The sequence below is a fragment of the Folsomia candida genome, unplaced genomic scaffold (assembly GCF_002217175.1).
Source record: "Folsomia candida strain VU population unplaced genomic scaffold, ASM221717v1 Fcan01_Sc025, whole genome shotgun sequence".
NCBI classification, from domain to species: Eukaryota; Metazoa; Arthropoda; class Collembola; order Entomobryomorpha; family Isotomidae; genus Folsomia; species Folsomia candida.
In genome coordinates, this window is record NW_019091217.1 from 1,579,233 (window position 1) to 1,601,602 (window position 22,370).

The 22,370-nt window shown below is 44.0% G+C and overlaps 1 protein-coding gene across 2 annotated transcripts in view; it reads right to left on the minus strand.

Moving 5' to 3' along the window:
* The window catches only part of LOC110859285 (cell adhesion molecule 2), a 54,157-nt gene extending 33,004 nt beyond the window's left edge, over window positions 1-21,153 (minus strand). For both annotated transcript variants that reach the window (XM_022108202.2, XM_035859354.1), the window contains exon 1: window positions 20,245-21,153. In XM_022108202.2, the coding sequence (XP_021963894.1) occupies window positions 20,245-20,296 (52 nt within the window). In that variant the 5' untranslated portion in view covers window positions 20,297-21,153. The remainder of the gene's footprint in view (window positions 1-20,244) is intronic.
* Window positions 21,154-22,370: the final 1,217 nt, after the last annotated feature.

The window sequence follows — 22,370 nt, forward strand, 5'->3', positions numbered from 1 at the left end:
GAGATGTCGACATATGATTAAATCATTATGGATGACACATTAAACTCAACTCCGATGGCAACCCTCCGTTCGAAATGTGCAAAGGTAGTCACTAACACTTCGCAACGAGTAAAGATACAACCAAGAAGAAATAAGAAGAGAAGATCGTGGGTGCGATATCATTCGGCCACTGCATAATAATATTCATAATATATTTAGACCCACTTAATCCAGTATGCACAAAGGAGCCTTGGATATTGCGATTAGTGGGTCACGACGAAAAAAAATGTCCCATTGTCCCCCTGTCCCCTGCCCCCACAGTTTTCAACTGTCCGTCGTCCCCTGTCCCCGGGACCATAGTTCGGACTCTCACCGCTCACCGGCCAAATTCATGCTCACCGCTAAATTAAGTCTGCACTGTAGGTTTTTTTATCTCGTTATTCATACATGCAGTAACTCTATGTTGGAATAATGATGATGATAATTTGGAGGACTTCCGACCAAATATTGAAACATTTATCATGTTTATTCTTGAAAATCAGACTGTGGTGTACAATTGAAAACACATTATCATCCCCCCCTTTAACGGATACATATCTATTTAAACGTAGAAGGGTCTATTTTGGTCTTAACTGTACTAGTCGAATTAAAAACTTAAATTTTCAATACATGCAATCACTACATACTTACATATCACATGGCAGTTAGTGGATTTCGTCACCACTTGTTGAAGCACAAATTTTTTAATGGTCAATTCGAAAAACTATTTTTTTTCTGTTTTTTTAATTTGTGCTTCAAAAGAGAGCTCTCACAAGCCTAATTCAGTGGAATAGGTTGCCAAAATCTCCCAGTTCTATGTAGTTGTTGCAATTATATGACGTGATTTTTATAGATAATGTTACATTTCAATCCAATTCACAAATTTAAAATATTCCTTCATATGAAGTCCAATTGTTCACAACAACTACATGGAAATGACGCAGAGGAGTGCTAAATCGACTGTAATCGTTAGGTGTTAGGTGGGAGACCTTGTTCAGTCGCCCATGCAAAACCACCACCCTCATTTGTTTACAGTTGTAAAAGCCGACAGACTGGAACGGTAGTATATTGTGAGGGTGGACAGTCGCTCCAGATGAAGGGGGGCGGTTCTCGGTTACTTCATCCTGCCATATTCTCCCATGTCTTTTTGCGTTTTTGTATGCTTAGAGTGTTCGTTAGTACCGGGTTAAAGGTTCGTCCACCGTCCGACTAGTTCACTCCTTATTTGATAGTTTCCCCATTAGAATCCGCCCTGTGTGTGCACTTTTGACCCTAATTTGCACATGGTTCGTCGCTAGAATCACCGCGTAATTTTTACCTTTTTGAGGTCTCCGAGCATCTACTCCTCACGCTGCCCTCAAAGGTACCCAATGCAAATATTAGTTCAATTCATTTCGTTTAACTCGTTTTGGTTGGGTTTTAATTGTCGTGAATATTCATTTTGTAGTATTCCTTTTTATCAAACAAAGACCATCTCAGAATTCACGATGAATGATAACGATCGACTGATCCAATCTCTGATGGCGCATGTCACAGAGCTGCACAGCCAGCTGTTGGAAGTAGGAGTTGATGTGTTCCGTGAGGATGAGCTCATCGACGCCCTAAGAGCACATGTCGGAGTCCTCGAATCCCATTTGCTTCATCAAGATGTTGAACCTGTCCAAATGCCAATATTTGAAGTTCTTGATGTAGAAATGGCATCGGCTCCTCCCTCTCCACTGGCAATCCATGTTCCACCACCTGAACATCCCGGTAGGAGCGATGGAGGTCGTCACGTTACACGGAGTTTCATTCTCCTTTCTGATTCCGAAGATGGCGAAGACATGCTATTTCCTGCGATGCCTACACCTCCCTCCCCACCACATATGGCACCACCTCTTTCTCCTCCAGCATCCGACGATCCCCTGAAAGGAAAACTGGGCAACAAAACCAATTGATGAAGACGATCCCCTGAAAGGAAAACTGGGCAACAAAACCAATTGATGAAGACGATCCCCTGAAAGGAAAACTGGGCAACAAAACCAATTGATGAAGACGATCCCCTGAAAGGAAAACTGGGCAACAAAACCAATTGATGAAGACACCAACGTCGACTTTAATCCAAGTCGTTAAACATGGATAAACCCACCAACGGTCGGCTTAGGCGCACTGTAAGTCCCTCTGAAAAGAGTAACCATGCGATCGAAACGGCTAACCTTGCGGATGAGTGGGGAGGGGGTTTGTTGGAGCAGGGTCCGGCAGTAAAGTCAATAATCCTGATGGTGTGCCACCCGACCCCCGGCTGACGCTAATAGCTCTGACGCCCAGTTAATTTCATCCAATTTAAGGCCCACTGAATGGCTTCAAATAGGAATTGCTTTGATGATCTTTATTGCAGATAACAGTCGCTCGGACCATCCTCTCATACGGCGTATCTATGTATGTACATATGTACTCTCAAGAGCTGCACTCCCACCACCATCATCATCATCATCCCCCCATCATCATGACCCCGTAACATACGGACACGCCAAGAAGGCCAACGCTCTGCTCACATGAGTATGTACATACATATGTAGCAATAATGTCTTCTTCCTCCTCCAAACTTTTCTCGGGAACTAGTCCTTAATTGTGAACCTGGTTATGGGTAAAAAAAATGCAGTCCACGGAAATTCGTATTATCCGCACCAGTCCTCTCTGCAGTGGGAGGGAGAGGAATGGAATGCGTGCGAGTGGTGTGGCGGAGTGGAGGTTGTGTGGAGATGAAGTAATAAAACCTAGTTTAGGTGGGCATGAAAGAGGAGCTGAAAGATAATGGAGAGGATAAAGTAGGAGGAACGATGCCGGTTGTGAATAAATAATTAGCCAAGTGTGGAGATGCACTGGGAGTGTAAAACAATTTATCTTCGTTAACTATTGGCGTGTAGTACGCGCACACTTTGCCCAAGAACAAGCACGGGTGAGCAGTCATTAGCTTTATTAGACAATGCCCAACAAACAACGACGACGAGGAGGACGAGGAGGACGACTCTCTCCATTATGCAACAAGGATCACCACCACCACACATACATAAATGCTGCCCCTCCTGCTGCTTTCTCCCAACTCGACCCCATCCGCCTCCATGAATGTCATTCTCTTGTGTTATTAGCAGCATTCTGAGAAGGACATGTAGATGCACAGACAAAGTAGCAAGTTGTTGGGCAAGGAAGGAATGAGTCACCATCAGCCTCTGCCATGCACCACCAGTTCCGCTTTGAGGGGACGAGAAGGAAGGAAGGAAGCAAAGGGAAGAAAGAGTACGGATGCATAACTACAAGGCCAAATATTATGCAGGGCTGATGGACGTGATGGCGTGGGCTGAGGAGACGCCATGCATAACTCGATCCCCTATTCCTCGAAATGAATGAGTCAAATCCCATCGATTATTTTTCATCAGTCTTATTAATCCCCATAAAAACACGGTTTAGTTAGTTGACACCCCGTGTTAATCACTCACTAAAGAGAACGAATGTCGGCTGTGGGAATGAAATGTTGTTGATTTAATTAATCCGACTGCAAAACTAATCCGTGCCTGCTGCCCTGGTTGGTTAGTTACGGAGCATGGTGCGCAACTCTTATGGAGGCAACTCTTGAAGTGGATGAATGCAGAATTGCAGATATTTAGTTAGTTAGTGGTTGGGCCAGAGTAGTGGAGCAAAGCAGGAGTGGAAAGTGGAGAGAGAGATAATTCAGACCCTTGAGAATTGCCAGGATTTAACTGCCGAGGAAGAATGAACGGTGAAATGTCACGCTCAATGTGGGAATGTGAGAAGAAAGGAGCAGAGTGGGTTAGGAGCAATAATACACGAGCGCATGATATCGCAGGCAGACGCCATTACTATGCTGCTCATGACAAAGCCAGAGCCATTTACCAGGGATCGAGATGCAGGGGACAAAAATTGGGAAAGATTGATTTCCTCTCATTACTTGCCCCATTTCCTTAATTAATCTCCGACCGGTGTGACCACCACCACCACCGACGCCACAGAGCAGTCACAGACCCAAGACATAAAGTGTCTCCTCCGCTGCTCCAAGATTAGTTGGAGGACATTAAAAGAACAAATGGTTGCAGGGAACAAAGGCCGCAAGGAGAACGTGTGGTGGGAACAGTCACGTAGAAATAAAGCCCGTCTGCTCAGTGCAAACCAGGTCTCCTTCCCCTCCCGTCATCCGCTACCCCCCATCAAAATCAAATGAGTTCCAAGAATGCATTGCCAAATATTCGCATAATTCCACCGTTGACCAAATCATCGACGTGTATGCGAGATTGTTGTTGCAATTGGGGTGGAAGCCAACTGACGGCCACTGGAGGTGAGCTATTATTAGACGTAATTTCACAAGGAGTGAGTTGGGAGCAGTGAGACAAGAGATTTTCGCAACTCGGTGGATAGTGAACGTGGGGCTCAATCATTGCGGGTGGATGGACGACGGTGGGGACGGTGAATTGGATGAAGAGTTATGTAGAGCAGGAGATATGTGAAGGTATGCATGACCATTTGGAATTTAAATCAAATCCCACAAAGTCCAACTGCCCTCTTCCTCTCCCACTCCCCTCAGGCAGGCCGAGCGCATTTGCTCCCAGTTACCCAACCTCCCTGTCCACCATATAGGCCTCAGGAGTGAGTGTGCATGCATATAGAGGAGGAGTGGTGGTCAGCAGAAAGGAGAGAGAAATAGTGGAGGATTCCTCCACGAATTGTGGCTTTTCTGAAAAATGGAATTCTTCTTCTGTGAGCAGGCCATTCTGGGCGGCTGACCACTTCTGACTGGGGATGCCGAGGGGTTTAGTGGGTTGGATGGAGTGGAAATTGAGATTTAGAATGAAGTGCGGACAGCAAGGAAGAGAAATTGGTCAACTGAACTGGGTAGGCCGTGAAGGAGGAGAAGAGAGACCTACGTCCATGGAGTGGTTTGGCTTTTAAAGATATTTTCCACCGTCCTGGCTCCGGGTTTGATTTTCAGAAGAGAGAAATTCGGAAGCAAAGCAAATGAAGCCCAAAATCTCCTCCAGTCTCAAAGTGCTGCTTCAGCTGTCATCAAGATGCCTACCTTGCTCGATATCCCTCTCGCTCCACTGCCACCTCCATCACGCCGAGAAGGGATGGAGTCGCATATCTCTCGCATGAGAAAATAACCATATCCTCACAAAAATGCAACAGCAGAGACACAGAGGAACGATACAAATGTGGTGTACATGCAAACATACGTACGTACGTACGTACGCTCCTCTTCAGCCCTTAGCCAAATATTTTTAGTATGCATACACTTTTACCCTTTATAATCTCTCGGTGCAATAAGTTATGTGTTAATTTTGTGAGGAGAACTATTTTTATCGACCCACCCAACGAGTCAACTACTGCACATTATGTGGCACCACTTGGCGTAGCATGTACACGTATGTGGAAGGAGGGAGACCGACGGTGGAGAAAGAAGCACGACCGGTGGTAGTGGTGGTGGTAAAGCGCATTCAAGTTTCGTATGTGCCCCGACTACTGGGAACTAGCAGTTTGAATGGTATTTACAGGAAAGAATGAGCTAAATATTTTATCCTCACACTACATAAAGTGAATGAGGGAGCATATTGCACTGCCGCCTTCTCCCGAGAAGACGAAGGAGGCATTCTCCGCAACGATATTCATGAGTTTAACTCAAGCAAACCACCTCAATAAATTATCATAGCAAAAGTGAAAGAACAAGAAAGAACCAGAATAATAAGAACTAGCTCAAACTCCTTCCTTCCTTCCTACCTCCGAGCTACGGGATGCACATTGTGCCCCTCAAAACTTCTTCTAAACCTCGCCACCCACTTTCACACAACAGACAGGGCTCTTCATTGATATGACTTTAGGCAAATGTGGGTTGGTGAGTGTGGAGAAAGCTCGAGACAATAATCAAGGAATTGTGAATGAGTGCGGTTTTTCCTTCCTGGAAACACGTTCCATAATCCTGGTGAAGATGAGACAAGTTAAATCATGAGCGTCACTTGGCTCAACTTGCTCGAGAACCAAGAACCCCATAATCATCACTACAGCAAACTGGGTTACTTTACTGCGGCTCCCGAGTTGGTTGGTGGGCTGAACGGGGAGAAAGCGAGCGAGCTCAAACACCACAACTTCCATGTGGACCAATTGGTTGGCAACTTGTCTGCTACACAGGCGAGTATTATGTGTTGGATTGGATGATGATGCGATGATGGGATGTGTGTGTGTGTGTGCTTGTATTTAATTTGAGGATAAATAAGACCGAGTAGATAAACATTAGCTCTTTCACCACCATCGCTACTTCCATGGCGGAGAAAGTTTGGTGGTGGTGGTGGAGGAGAAGTGAGAGAGCGTAATAAGAATGGATCGCCTCTCTCTCCATGCATGCTGCATGGCTTGAGCAACAAAGTTTGGTCCAAGAGGAAGGGAGCCAGCCAACAAACAATGTCATAATTCCAAAAAGAAGAGAAAGCACAGGACACGGATAAGAATAATAATAATAATAATATTACTACGTAGTAAGAAGATCAGCATGACTATGCGATGCGAGTCTTGGAGGTTGGTAGCAGCAGAGTGTTGTGTTGTGTAAGCTGCCCTCCAGAAATTCAGACCCAAGAATAATGCGTACTCTCGTACATTGTCTGCATTTTGCCCAAAACAGAGTGGACTTTGGCAGACTTTTGTATTTGTTAATAAGTAATGTGGCATAAATATTAATTCTTAAAAAAGTGGGGCAATTCCATGCCAAGTTGAAATGATTTTTCAATCCCGTTTCCCACTTTTTTTTTACCCCGCTCCGCCCTGCGGCCCATACCATTAATAAAAATGAGATCTTAATGAATTGTATTCACTCTGGCCGACCTGCGACCTGAACTCTGTATGCATGCATACATTACGTACACATGCATGGTGACAGCCAGGATAATGTGAGAGTTAATAAATTTATACGTGCAGAACAGTCTTGGAAAAAAGGTATGAAAAAATGCCCACGCAAATGTCCTTCCTGGGAAGAAAGCAGAGAAGAAAGAGAAATGAGGTTCCATTACAATTACACAAATTATTAATACCGCTCTTCCAAGAATTACTACAATTTGTCAGAACATACTTCTTTTCGCCTACTTATCTACTCCTCTCAACTTATACATTAGCAATCATCATCATTTCTCTCTTGAAGAAAAAATCCTAAAGTTTTTCTTAAAAAAAAGTGACGTATGGTTTTCTAAAAAAACGCGGCTTTTCTGTGGTCCAACTTTTTTCCGAATTTCATCACATGCCAAACTCCCATGAATCAACGTGCAGTGTTCTGAAATTGTCTTTCCTCTTGGATATGTGATACGTACGTGTTTGTTTTTTGCAAGGATCGCCTCTCGTAAACTAATGAATGATGAGTTCGATTTTCTAATAATTTTTTCTTACGGATGAGACAAGGGGTCCGTGGTGAGGGCTACTTTATCTTTTGTCCAAGTTTTTCCTCACCACTTTCCCAAACTTATCATCAATCCATTAAGAGAGAGAGGGAAACCACTTGTGCTACGCAAATAGTGATGCAGGCAGGAAATTCTACGGAAATTGGTGCGGTTGGGAAGACCGAGTGCAGCGTGAGAGAGTCGATGATGGGAAATTGAACACTCGACTGCTTTTAAACCTGGTTCATAACCGAGTTTAGAAATTTATGTTCTTAGCTCGAGACAGCGATTACATCTCTCTCGCTCTCCAGCACCAGCTTCGCCACGCCACGCCACGCACCAACCACTCAACAACCCGGCCAATCCCAATAGGAAATATATCCCAAATTCCGACAACCAGCCTCTTGGATCAGCCTGGCTCCTAGTTTTGCTTTCTCTTTTATGATCCTCATACTAAAATCAAGCAGGAGCGGGAGGAGCAGCAGTGGCAGCATTATGCACGCAACAATAAGAACAATGCAATCTGATGCGATCTTCTAATAGGGGACACAAAAGAAAAGCTTTGCCAGCGGGGGAGGCAGGGCGGGCGGATGTAAGGAGGATTTGCGTGATGAAATAACCAACGCATCACATCATCAGCCTGCTCTTTCTCATCATCATCCTTTCTTCTCCTCGTCCTCCTCGTCTCCAATTAGCTCGTAACAACCCAGTTACTTACTCACAACTTAAATCATAAAGGAAAAAGATGATGAGATGGAAAGTTGAGGAATTTATGGCTGCCTTTATCTCGCTCTCTCCCCCTGTCATACGGACGTACACACGTACGGCTTTCTCCTCTTCATCTCTAACCAACCAGCACAATCCTATGATTACAACATTCATTTTACGCTTCAAACACTTTGGTCAACGATGTAACCAATATTTTTCTGGAAAAAGTTCACTCTAACAGATGTCAAACTTTGAAAAGTATTTTATTTTATGTGCGATTTTTTGAGCATGTGTATGAAAGTAGAAAGAAACATCATCACTGACTCCGAGTGGGCTTGTGTATTTGGAACTTTACGCCTGCACCCTGCTTGTGGATTATGCCGAGCTTATTGGGCTGGTTTAGGCAGTGAATATTGAAAAGTAGGAAACATAACACGGAAACTTTTCCTATTTCGCATGTTATTAAATGGAGAGAGAGAGAGACGTGGAGGCAAACGGAGGAAATTCAAGGGGAAGAAAATCTCTTTCTTTCTTTACTCCGCATACATAAATACATCCATTGTTTGAGCAACATGATATTCATTCCAAAGAGCAACATCTGATCCAATGTTGTGATACGTGAAACTTGAAAGTTTTATGATAATGGAGAAAGCAAGCGAATTTCTCGCTCTTCCTCCTTTCCAATGAATTAAAGACATTTGGTTGGACAAATTTCTTGCTTAAAAACAGGAGATCATCATCCACAACAGGCTGTGTGAGTGAGATGATGATATTATTACGTCGTGTTGAGAACGAGCCACAAAGACAGACGTCGACCGGATTATTATTCCGTGCTCTTGCGAAGAGTAAGGAGAAGCGCAAAGGAAGAAAAGATGGGAAAGTGGAAACCCGAGAATACATTTCAAAGTCAAATGCAATTTGAAACAGCAAAAGGATCCATTTTACTTTTACTCACTCATAACAATTGGAAATATATAGGTTCGATTTGGAGAAATTTGGATTCCTGGAAAGAGGAGCAGCAGGAGCAGCAGGAGCAGCAGAAGTGGAGGAGGAAAAAGTATGAGCAACAGCAGCAGCGAAAGGTTTTTGATACACGATTTGGGCCACATGACAAAACAATGTTCACATGTTTAGGAAACGTGCAAACAGTTTTGGGATGGGATCAGCGGATGGGCGCAGAGTGGGAGGAATGGGTCGTTTTGTTTTGGCTAAAGGCTTGTTTGAACTCCTTTCTCTCACCGACGGCCTGGCTGAGCGAGTGACTGAATGAAGCCAGCTTTTCTCCAGTTATATATCCTCCTCGCACTTGTTCTCGCGAGATGCACAAGCAGAGAACAAATGTGAAGGAAGGTTGGCGAAATAGCGAGGAATAATATGTATTATCGAGTAGGAAAAGAATAAGCAGGCAATAAACCCGATATGGGAGGAATATTCGCAAGGGGAGCTTTTTTATTCCACTTGGATTCCCCCATTTTGAGCATATAATGTCCCATAGAATGTCTTAAAATGTCACCATTTATAGATTCACAGATTCATCTCTTATCCTGATTTCCAATATAATATTCTCCAGGATTCCCAACTTTGTTCACCAAAGATAAAGAGATAAAAGTTGTTGTAAGATCATGTTATCTTCTTCTCCTCACAACTCACAAGGAGAAAAATGAGTAAAAAATGAGCTCTGCTCGACGAGTTTATTTATGCCGTCGGTCGTCACACCACTGCCTTCTCCACCGACGAGGAGGAGGACGACTACATTTGTTGTTTTTCTCTCCTTCTTGTCCATTCTATAATGGATGATGCGTTGAATTTATTTGGTTTTGAAACTTGTGTGGAGAAAGCAGTGAGGCAGAAACTTGTTGGAAGACGAAGGAAGTTCAAACAAGTTTTTGCCATGTATTGGTTTGCTCTTGTACTCTTTGGAAGAGAGCGAGTCCTTTACTTCTCCTCCTCTTCTCTCCCGTGTCACTTGAAGCCTATAAGCGAAAACAAGTCAAGTTGGTTGCATTTGATCCAATCTGATCTACTTTGGGCTAACTAACTGACGGTCCAGATAAGACACTGACTGACTCCTTTGAACTCTAAACAACGAGTCTAATTCCACTCTCCATTTTCACGCGCTCCCATGGGGAAACAAAACACGAGGTGGAATTGAAAGTATATAGACTAATAATATCTCCCTCCTTGTCCTCTCTCTCTCGAGTTCCAAAACTGCGGAGACGCGTCCACATCCCCCGTTCTGCGTGGACCAAGGTGGGCATGGAGAGTGAGTCGACTTAAAAAACAACTAACCCCAACCTCAAGATCAAGGAACTCTGCCCATTGTGTAACCCATTTTCCATCCCGAGACACAACTTTGCCCAATTTCCATACTTTTTAAAACAAGTTCAAAAGAGAAAGGGAGCCGGAAATAAATGTGATAATGGCTGCGAACTCATCATCATCATCATCATCTCAGTAGTCATCATCCCAGTGTAATAATTTCGGCCGTGCTTTCTCCGTGCAGGACCCGACGAAGCGAGTGTCATTACTTTTGTGTGTCGCACGGGGTTGTTCTTTCTTTTCCCATTCCGGACAGAGATTCCATGGCCTCTTCTTCTTCTTCTTCCTGCTTCTTCGTCGGCAGAACACAGGTCTCTCATTGAAGGTCTTTATTAAGCCCCATTCAATGGTAATGTGGCGGATTACATCACTCATTCCCCGTTAGTACAGACGGCGGCGAGAGAAAGAAAAACACTTTTTGTGTGACGGGACGACGAAACAAAGGATGAGTTGGAAAATAAATTAATGCGACGCAGTTTACCACCACGAGCAAGAAAGACGAGCTCGCATCCTTTCTCTCGTCCCCATTCGAGGCGAGGCGAGGAGGAGGATGAAGTTGTGTCGTGTCGCCTCGTGGAAGGATAATTGGGATGGAATGGAGCATTAAAAATTTAAAGCATTTACGTGTAAATTGGTGCGTTGTGAATCAAAGTTTTGAGATGTGTAAAGTATGCACACATCACGACATGGCAGGCTCGAGAGGAGGACTGCTGAATAGACTTTACTTATTTTGAGTAATTTCGCGTGTAGATGCAAAGCGAAAGTAGGATTCAACTAATAATATTAATCCTTTGCCTTTCTGTGTGTGAGTGAAATGGTGGCATTTGATGGTTGGTTGGCAATTTCACTGAATGCTATTCATGGCTCATTACTACGATTAACAAAGTTGCACCACCAAAGTATAATTTCGTTCGTCCGTTGGTTGGTTGGTGTGTGTGGAGGCTCGGAATCGCTCCACTACTCTGATCCAGCTTGACAATAAATGCTGTGAAATTTTAGTGCTGTGGAGAATGAATAGTTCAGCTGAATGGGAGTGGTTCCAACTTCCGCTCTGGCTTACTCACTCTTGCAAACACGCTGTGTGTGTATGAATTTAAGTAAAATACGACTTGCTTCACATTTACCACACTCTTCACTTTTATCCCAAAACCTATTGTGGTAACACACAAGCATCGAACGTATGGACGGGCATTGAGCAATAACGATATGTGACGAAAATGTAGCTTTCCTTGTAAAATGTTGTTTTGTGTGACATGACAAATGCAGCCAGTGTCACGATCACGGCGAGAGAGAGAGTGCAATCGTGTGAGGAAATGGAAAATCAAGTTCCGGTGGTGCTGGATGGATCTTTGAACTGCATGCTCTCACAGATTATCACTACACACGTTCAGTCGTTGCAGGGTTTGATCTAGAATTAGAGCTCGACAATGTAACAATAACGCGTAACAACCAGGTTCACATTCATTTAACAGGAAATTTTATGTGTAAAGATTTCCTGAGTTTATTTTACCAACTACGACGACGAAACGAAACCACACATACTAATCATTCCTCCAGTCCACAAAGCAACCTGTTTGTACATTCCCGTGCATTATTATTACACGATGTGACTGACTGAGGGGGAAATGTGCTCAGGAAGCAGCGGTGCTACAAACATTACGCACACATTGCTGCGTCGCTTGGCGTTGGTGGTTGTATGGATTGATAGCTTGGTTGGTTGGTGCTGCTGGTGGTCATTCCTTCGTTTCTCCCAGCAGCTTCATGTATGTACTTTTTGGTTCGTGAGTGAGCAAGAGCGGGCCACATTAATTGAATGTATTCATTCATTCACCCTTTGACACAACACTTTTTCATGATGATGGATCAGTCCATTCCATTTATTCAGTGAGCAACTTGACTGCTGCCACAGAATTTATTCCATTATCGCTTCAAATCCACCCAAAAAATTGGGGTTGAAAATAATGGAGAGAATTATAGAGCAGTCTGTTGTAGTAGCGTCGTCGTCACTTTGCCGGTGGACTGACCGAACCATCCCTTTGATTACCAAAATGGAGAATGAGATGGATGTGCATTCACGTAACGCTGGAGATAGCCCACCACCGACCAGCACCAGGACACGAGGAGGAGTATAATCAATCCATCCAATCCACCCATCAACAACAAAGTGATGGACCAAGGAGCATCGCCGACGACGACGCCATGTCGATTCATCACGGCCGCGTGACAGCTCCAGGGGTCAATCTATTCAATCTTTTCCACAATGTGCATATATACAGTGGGCGAAAATAAAGGCGGATAAGAAATCTTTGAACTTTGCAAAAAAGTAGGCGAACCGTGTGATGGATATTTTACATTTTCATCCTCACACATTATCACGTATGCATTATCATCTCATCACGTGTAACCAAAGGAAGGGATGGGTAACAAAGGAACGATTGGTTTTGTGTGGTGGCGGAGGTTAGGTCATGTACTCCTGAGCTCATTTTGTTCCCCGTTCGCATTGCAACGTACCAAAGAGCAAAGTTTAATGTAAACCTTGAACTAGAACAAATGACCAGCGACAGGAAGGAGGAGATGTTGGGCAATTAAGTCATGAGAGAAATACACACGAGTCTGGTCGTGGTGCAGCCATGTCATCCAACCCTCCCACCCACAAACCCGTCCGTAATCAGTTGTTGGAATCATAGTCCGTGAAATTATTATTTGTACTTGTCGGCTAAGCCCATGAATTGAATCTGACTTTGTGTCCGTGGCGCTGGATGACGGATTATAATGCTGGCTCGTCAATTTGATTGGATTGTTGTTGTTTAACTCTGAACTGGATAAACGTTATTTATCCGAGTGGGTTTTGGCCATGCCATGCACACAGTGGAATCCAGCCCCGACCAGGTTTGATTTCAGAGATTGGACTCGTACATACCTACGTATAGGTGGTGGAGAAAGTAATGAATTGCGTGTTTTGCATGGGTCCGTTGCAGGAATGGAGTAATAATCCCGAAGCATGTACAGCTGGTGAAAGAGAGAGAGAGAGAGACCAATAAGTTTATAGACTTTGGAGGAAATTGAAATCTATTTGATCCAAGGAGCCGCATGTGGGTTCACTAATAATTCATCACAACACAGAGAACGCGATACCTACGTGTGCACGTTTACAGAGTGACTGGGGAGCTGGCCATTCACTTTTCATTCCGTTTAATAGTCTCCTCGAATCAAGGATCGCGAGCAAGACGGACAGATAAAGAGTAATATGATGTATTTCCAATGAAACGATTTGCATCATCGGGGCTGCTGACCTTATTCGCAAATCATGCACCAGTGTCATTATCTGGAACGGTTGCGATGATGATGATGATGATGATAGCGGAGTAATCCTTCTTTCTTACTTCGTGTAAGACATGACACGATAATGTTGACCAAGCCGGGAGGCCATGCAACAATAATTTGATGATACCAACCCAAACGGTGTGGCGCATTTCATTTGCATGGCGATAGTGGTGGCGGATGTGCATAAAGTTAAAGTTCCCTGTGTCCTGAGACGCTCCTTCGGATTGGACACCTCCACCAGTCGGAGATAATGTAGGAGAGGAAAAGTTGGGCATAAATTCTCATTTGGCAGGTTTAGATTGCCAACTAAAGCACATCTTTGCGTGTGTGGCACCCATCACCATCTCCGTCAGCTTGGTCGGTTATGAATATCCAGAGCAGCACTTGATGTGATGCACCTCACCAACCAAGCAACCAAAACTTCCATCATGATTACACCTCTTTCTATTCTTACCAATGGACACATGTTTACGACACGTATCTACTACATAGCTACATATGTACAGCTGCACATTGTGTACGACCAACAACCAAAGTATGCACCTATAGTACACATGTACATATGTACATGCGAGTATTATTATTATGCCTGCACACACATGTATGCTTTCTCAAAGTACAGTTTAAATTTAGCATCCACGTCGTCCATGAATCAAGAAGGAAACAATATGTGAGATATCGACACTTTACCATTCTATTTATTGCCCAAATTATTATCATGCTGTGCAACTGAGCCGAGAGAAAGGAGGCAAAAAAGGAAACCAGGCCAAGCGAAAAAAACCAAGAATTGAAAAACTTGCACCATCCATCCCACACCCACCCAGCAACCCAACTCAACCATCGCCGCTAATCTTGATCACTTCCTTCCCAACAGCCAGAGAGGACTGCATACATCCGTACACGGGAGAAAGGGAGCAAAATCAACCTGCAAACATGGAGCAGAACAAGAAAAACTTTGCTCCGAGAAGAACTAAACTTTTGCAGATAATTGGGTGAACAGAAGACGAAGGAATTACCACGACGCAGAACGTAGAACACGGTCAACGGTGTACAAGAACGAGTTCTCAACCATTTTTCCTCTCTCTCTCTTCGTACGACACCAACTTAATGAGACCAATCTGTGTAACTATACTCAATTAATTATTGGCAATAATTGATTCATCCCTCAGGCCAGGTTGGCATTTCCACCTTGTTTCTCCACCTTTTACACGTGTCTCGACCAGATTCTTCCTCACGTAGGAACTTGTTTGCATGTTAACTGCCACCACACGACTCGTCTCTGTGCATGCCCTAAGCAGGAGGATAAGATTGTAGCGGATGAATTCCATCCCCACACACAGACAAGGTAATCCCAAGATGCCAATAGTTGTGCCCATGCATGCAGCGGATGAGGAGGAGAGAGAGAGAGGAAAATAAAGCTGGGAGAAAGTGGGGAAGATCATTTCCTTCACTTTCACTCCTCCACCACGACCACTCTCACATTCCCTGCAATCACCAACAAACAAATCCCAACTAAAAAGCGAGAAGACGACTTTTTGAGATGGAGAAAAGTGGGAAAGATGAAGGAGAGGAGGAGGACTGGATACACACACGGCTCTCTTCTCATGGAGCTCGTGGTGGTTGGATGGTAAAGTCCCATTGTGGAAATAAATTGTCATTTGTGAACTCTTTCTCCCTTTATGCCCAAAAAGTTACACTCGTTTGATTCAATTCACGGGAAAATATCTGCAGGAGAGACGACGTCGGATTTGCGACGAAGGCAGGCAAATGCAACAGCGAGAGCAAATGTCTTTAAGCAAATTACATATGTTCTTATCATGTTGAACTCGCACCACCACCAACCAAACCACTCACTCCTCAGTCAGGGCCGCCTAATAAAGTGGAGCATTTGCATTCAGTCTCATTTGATAACTTACTCCGTTTGAGGTTGCCTGCCTGAGAGAGGAGCTGCATAACAGCGGGATATGTACGTCCAACGTCGAAATAAGTGTATGCAAAAATGAGAGGAATTCTTTTGGGAGCTGAAATCCCATCTTCACTTTCCTTTCCTCCTGCTCCTTCGACGGTGCTGCATTATTAACAAATCCCTTCTCTCCTCAACACACGCTTATCTCGAGACAAGCATAATAATTGCTGGCTGTAAGGTAATCCACATCCCCACATCTTTTGCACAAACTCTGCCTCCTCATATTTCAAACAGCCAGAGCTCTAATGAATTATGTCGTTATCTTCCCTGCCTGGTTTAAAGTTTTCATTACATTTAATGCAAAAATGGAGCCTCGTCCTCGTATCACCCTTCTCCTGATATGGACGGATTTAGTAATGCAAATATAATAATGTGAGCAATCTGTCCACCAAAATGTCTCATTTGTCGCAGTTGCCATAAAATTCTCCATATTGTTACAAAGCATTGTAATAATGTCAAGAAATCCTCGAGTTATGCGTATTTACGTTGTGAGGAAGAGGAGCGAGAGTGCTGAAATCGTAAGAAGACGACGACGAAGTGGTTGTTGTGAAAGGATGCACGTCGCCACGTCGTTGTTTCCTTCCGAAGTACTCCAATTCGTACTTTGGACGGTCAATTCAATTCAATACGACTTCCATTTCCTCCGTCTTATTATTACTTTATTGTCGCAGTGTCCACATCCTCCTCCACTGCTCGATGCTTTTAAGTTTCTCCCATTTCCTCCTCGCTCGCTCCCACCCAGACAACAACAACGCCGCCGTCTTCACACTCCTTTTTTTACTTACAACAATAACCACGACACTCTATTATTTCAGTATCACGGAACTGCCACACTTTACAATAATGAGAAACGGCGTCAGCGAGTAAAAAGCAGGCATGATGTCAAATAAAAATCGTCGTCAGCACACACAAAAAAACACCCGTTTTTCTTCCAGAAGTTCCTCATTCGCCCTTTTTTATTTTTATTCTCTGCTCGACATCTTCTCATCACGCAATTATGGTCGTGTCGGTCGACAAATACGTGTTGGTCATATAATGGCAGGGGATATTTTCAAATATTTTTCACAATGGGAAAAGCGAGTGGGGAGGATGAGAATTGTGTGTGGCAAGGGGCGAGTTAAGAATTGCTTAATCTTGCCACACTGCTAGTAAGCAAATAAGTATACATAATATGTAGACGTAGGTGGACGTCGATATGTGCTGGCGTCAGAACCCATGTTTGTAATGCCAGGTTGTGAATATCTTTGGAAATCTAATCAGCGGAAAGGTATGGGGCTGGTGGTGGATATGGATGGAGTGAGACAGGAAGCAGGGAAAGTGATTATTATTTACAAGGCAGCTTTACCTTCAGCAAGGCAACATCGGAGGAGTAAGTCCGTAGCGTTGGGCATTGGGAGGAGGACCATGTGCAGCTGCAACACCTGGCCAGGTTTCATTTCAACGCGTAACCAACCAACGGGAACAAAAGGCTCATGGACAATTTCATTACTCAGCGAACAAGGATTTGGGGAAAATAAGTCGCAATAATGAATTCTGGATGAAATTTGAGTCCGAAATAAAGCATTGGTGTTGGTGTGGGGCACTTAATTTTGTTTCGTACTTTATGGCCCTCGCTGATTGAGATCTATCCGTGTAAAAGGAATCATGGACGTTGGTCATAAAGTCTGTGGGGCTCTACCACCAGTCCACTTACTTACACACAGATCTATGGCCAGTTAGTGGTGCATGGGCTCCTTAATTGTTTAATGCATGGTGTGTGTGGTTTGCTTAACCAGCCAACGAACGACCCCTACTCACACATATGTACATAGGACAACATGCATCTGTTGTACATACTCGAGTCCAAGTTGCTAGCAGAATTATGTACAATGTGGGATCATAATCATAGCAGAACATGATACGCCCTGCAGATAAGACAATAATGCCCAACATTTGACCCAGGCGACATCGTTATTGGTCTGCATCGGCAGAAATAACTGGGTGAGCTCAATATTATTATTATTGCCACTATTATTATTATGCTGAGCATGATGATGACGATGAGCATATACTGAGCATACATATTTACTCGCTTCTGCGACATGTTGACTCTAACCCTACATGAATTGGCCCAGTTTTAATTTAAGCCCAACGACATGATGAGTTGATTAAACAAAGGCTCGCTGGAGGGAGGATGGGGCATGAAATATGTACACGTAATATCGCTCTGGTGTTAATTGGGCAGATGATGATGAAGCAATCGTGGAGAGAGCCCTGCCCTACATTGGACGGACCAAGTGAACTCCTCGTGTGCGTGGGGAGTAGGAACTAACAGGAATAGTAAAGAAAGGTGCAAGCTCTTCCAAGGTAAAGAGGAATAAACTTGGGTCATATCTATGAAAAAGCATATGGCTTACACTCGTGGCAGGAAGAAAACACCTGGTCCCTGTCTGTTTTACGGCTGGACCTTATTTGCTTATTTTACTATTTCCCCTCCAAAACTTGCCTACCAGCATCGCCAGCCAAGGGTCAGCCTGGATGATGGAGGTGAGGGACATGATCACCTTTCCTGCTCACTCACTCGCTGGAAACAAGCCATGTCACAAACCCATATCATCAATGATTAGTATTCCTCAGAAATTATGCATGAGTTGTTAAAAATCCATCCATGCACCCACCCACGCCACGACAAACAGCAGAGGCGACAACAGTGCAAGCTCTGTCTGTCTGTTCCGTCGTCTGCATAAAGACCCAGTCAATTAAACGTCAGACTATTCCGCTAACCAACAACTAATAAATAAAGCACAGAGTTCGGAATTAGTAATAAGCAGCGTCGGCCTGAAGCCAAAGGTGTGTGTGCAATATCGAGTAAAATAAACATGTTTTGCCCGTAATGAGCAGTTTTACTTAAATGGAGAATAACTCATTTGCAATTAAATGCGCGTTAACAAAGAGTGGTTTCACCGAGGAGGGAGCATGTGTGGGAGGCTAAAGTGGTAGCCAGTTCCATTGCATAAGTAGGCAGGCAGCAGTAGCAGCAGGTGTCGGATCTTTTGAAGAGAGAGGCGGAAGTACATTGACTTTTTTTAAAAACCACGCCGCATTGGCCAACATTTGCAAGAATCCGTGCTTCATTCTCCCAGTTGCTCCACTTGCAGAACGAGGAGATTTAAAGTTTTAAAATTGGAACTGGAGGAAGTGGTGGAAGGTGGTAAAGCCAAACCATCATCATCGTCATCGCCATACGAGCAGTGTGAATGGACAAAGTCGTCTCAAAAATGGTGACAAAAGTTGGGCCGAGTCTTTAGCACACACTGCAGCGCAGCCGTTTTTTCGCGTGTCGTGGTGGGTTTCCTTATTTAAATGGAATAAGATTTCTCTCCTTGTTCTAGTTTGATGACTCAGATATAGGAAATAAATGACACTACACACTTGGTAGTTGTGCTTTGTAGCTCTGTATGTCCCATGCAGTAAGTAGTCGTGGGCTGGGAAAATCAATTCAGAAACTGCCCTTGGTCGATCCTAGCGTGGAGCAAGGAGTACAGTTTTACACTGATGTGCTGCTGCTGCTGCTGGCTTCCTCTTACAAACCATTACCCAATAACCCTTGGCGTAGTGGGGGAGAAGCAATATGATTTGATTTCATTCGATTAAAAAACTTTCCCCTTTTACTTACAAACTGACTGACTGCCTGCTTCTCCGACTGCACATCGCATGCGATATCAAACTCTAAGTGGGAAATTCTACCAGCATTTTTGTCTCTTAAAATTGCTCGCACATTTTTCAATATTCCTCGTGTCTCTCTTTCCTCAGCCCGTCGTCTCCCCAGAGCCCAATCCCACACATTTTATTCCTCTGTAAATAGGACATTTGTCACTCATATGCATTTAATCAGATGGAGAGAGAATCAGTCATCCTGACTTAATAAATGGTCTCATTTGCATTTCACAAATCCAAAAGAGTTATCGGCTTTAACGCTCAATTGATAATGTAAGTCTTGGAAATAATGTCCGTTTCCCCTCCGAACATGGCCCTGTACTAATCATGGCTTCAGCATTGCCACGTATTTACGTATCTACGTATGGATATACACGTCAATGTAAGAAAGACGAGCCAAGGTCCCCCAGTCGCATTCATTCCTTCGACTTTATTTCTTTTCCTTGTACACGTTTGTCTCAATCGTGTATTACACGGATGAGGACGAGGAGGAGGACGGAATTGCAGAAAATGACGACACATACACAAATAAATGCTGGAGAGATAAAGGAAAAAGCGGGTTAACGTCTTGTAATGCACTTATTTATCCGTAATGAGCCATAACTGATGAATGTTGCAGATGAGGAGGATGAGGAGGAGGAAGCCGTCGCTCCACCAAAAACAGAGCCATGCAGACATTTACGACGGGAGGCTGAACCGCTCCTTGCTGTCTACTTATATTTTATCCATTCACATAAGAATTGACCACACGGCTCGTGTGTATCATATGACGCTTGGGTTATGCAATATCTCAAATGTGAGACTTACCTCGCCACAGTGCGGCCAAAATGTACAGGGCTAATGTCCACGAGGGAATCATTCTTCTTGCCTCGCCTCCACTCCTCGCAGCAGAAAAAGCAGTCGTGATTCCACGAGGAAGAAGATGAAGTAGAGTGAAGAAGCGCCGCTAAAGTCCAGCGTAATGTGCGAGCGTCCTTATCAATAAAGCCAGATCCACATCACTTATACTTTCTCTCTGAGGAGGACGTCAAGTCACACCAAATAACGAACAAGAACGCCACCACCACCATTCCCAGAAAAGATTGTTCTCGTCCCTGTAGAATTATGACTTTGACTCTGGCAACGATATGACACGAAACCGATGGTGCAACTAATTCTCCGCGAAGTTCTTATAACAGCTGCATCCGCGGCGGTACTTTGTCTCTCCACAATAAAATGGATCCCTATCCTGTCCTGTGTGATGATCAACAGTGTCTCAACTATGTCACATTTGCCCGATATTGGGGCATAGTGGGAACATTACTTTCCCAATAACAATAAAACTGTCACCTTCCCCTTAAATTCTGTCCAGTTTCTTAAACAAGGAATTCATCAAAGGACGCTGCCTATGTGTCACACACATGACCGCGTGGTCTTAATGTCTGCATGTCAACTTCACTATATAAATATGCACCCCTTACTATTCTCCTGTTTTTTCTCGTCGTCAACAATAAATATGTTGAGATCGGACACTGTTCACTCTGTTTCAAATTCGTGTTCAGTGTAGAAATATTTGAATCCGAAGCTTGTTTCAAAAGCGATGAGAGGAAGTCCGTGGTGATGAGTCAGTCTCACCAACAACCCCAACGAAAGGAACGACGCAAGGAGAGAGACGCTGGTCGAGAGTGGAGCGAGAGAACACCTTCCGCTTCAGAAGAGTGGCACGAACTGAAGAAGGAAAGAGTCGGTCGGCTCACCAAACTGACTTCCAACAACCACCACCAAAATCCACCCACCCCATGGACCGACTTTCTCCTCACTCAGCGGATGGAGCTTACATAACCAAAGCCCACGACCACTGCCCGACTCTGAACTTTCTTTCTTATTAATGGCTCCACACATGAACTCGTTTTAAGATGAAATGTCAAAGCTCTCTCTCCTATGACGGTCAACATTGGACGCGGGGTTCCCCTAAATATTTATTTCCTCTCCATTCTATTCTGGTGAATTGAGAAATTGACAAAACTGAATTTACTACAAAATTCGGCTGGACGACGAAGGAGGAGAGATTTTGGGGGGAGATAGCCGGCCGCTGAGGAATATATGTACGTAATAATAGGAATGCAGCTGAAAAGCCAGGCCGGAGCTGTTATGTTTCCTGTGCAGGAAGGAAGAGGGGATTTCCTCCTCGTCCTCGACTATCTTCCGTCCTCACGAGGGATACAAGGACAAGTGGAGATTTGTGGGTGGGGGAAATGAAAAAGAACTGCATCCAAACTTCCACTCACTATTTGACGTGACAATTTGTGCGTGGTGCGAGGACTTTATAATCGCATTCGTGTTTTGTCTCCGATTAAAAATAAGAATACGACAGTATTTTACACCGGCGGAGGACAGAAAGGACGCCGAAAAGCGGGAGGGCAATCATCATATTTTATCATTTACACAAATTCCATGCGTCAAAATGTGGGCATCTCTTCAACATCCACTCCTCGCTTGGACTCCATACTTGTTCCATCCCAATGTTTTCTCATAAATGTGTGTCGAAATGACACAGGCACAAAATGAAAATATGCTTGAAATCAGGTTCAAATTTCCTTGTAGGAAATGGGTAAAAGAAACAGGTAAAAAAATCATTTCGATAAATCAACTCTCACCGCTATCTAGAACTAGATTAAGGTTTCAGCCTTACGTTACTTGTGATGTGGAAAGTTGACGAGCTTTAATATTATTTTCCAATGGGATCGCACAAACTGAGACCGTTAAGAAAGAACTGAATACTATGAACGAACATGGGAAAAATGCCGTTTTTGTGTTCAGGGTGAATTTGAAACATGATTTGGGAAGTGTGTAAGCGGAACTGGAGCCGACCATCCAGCGTTTCCAGTCAGGAACGGGAGCTCCATCCATTAGAGGAGATTTGAAACTCGGGAAATAAATCCTCTACGTCCTCC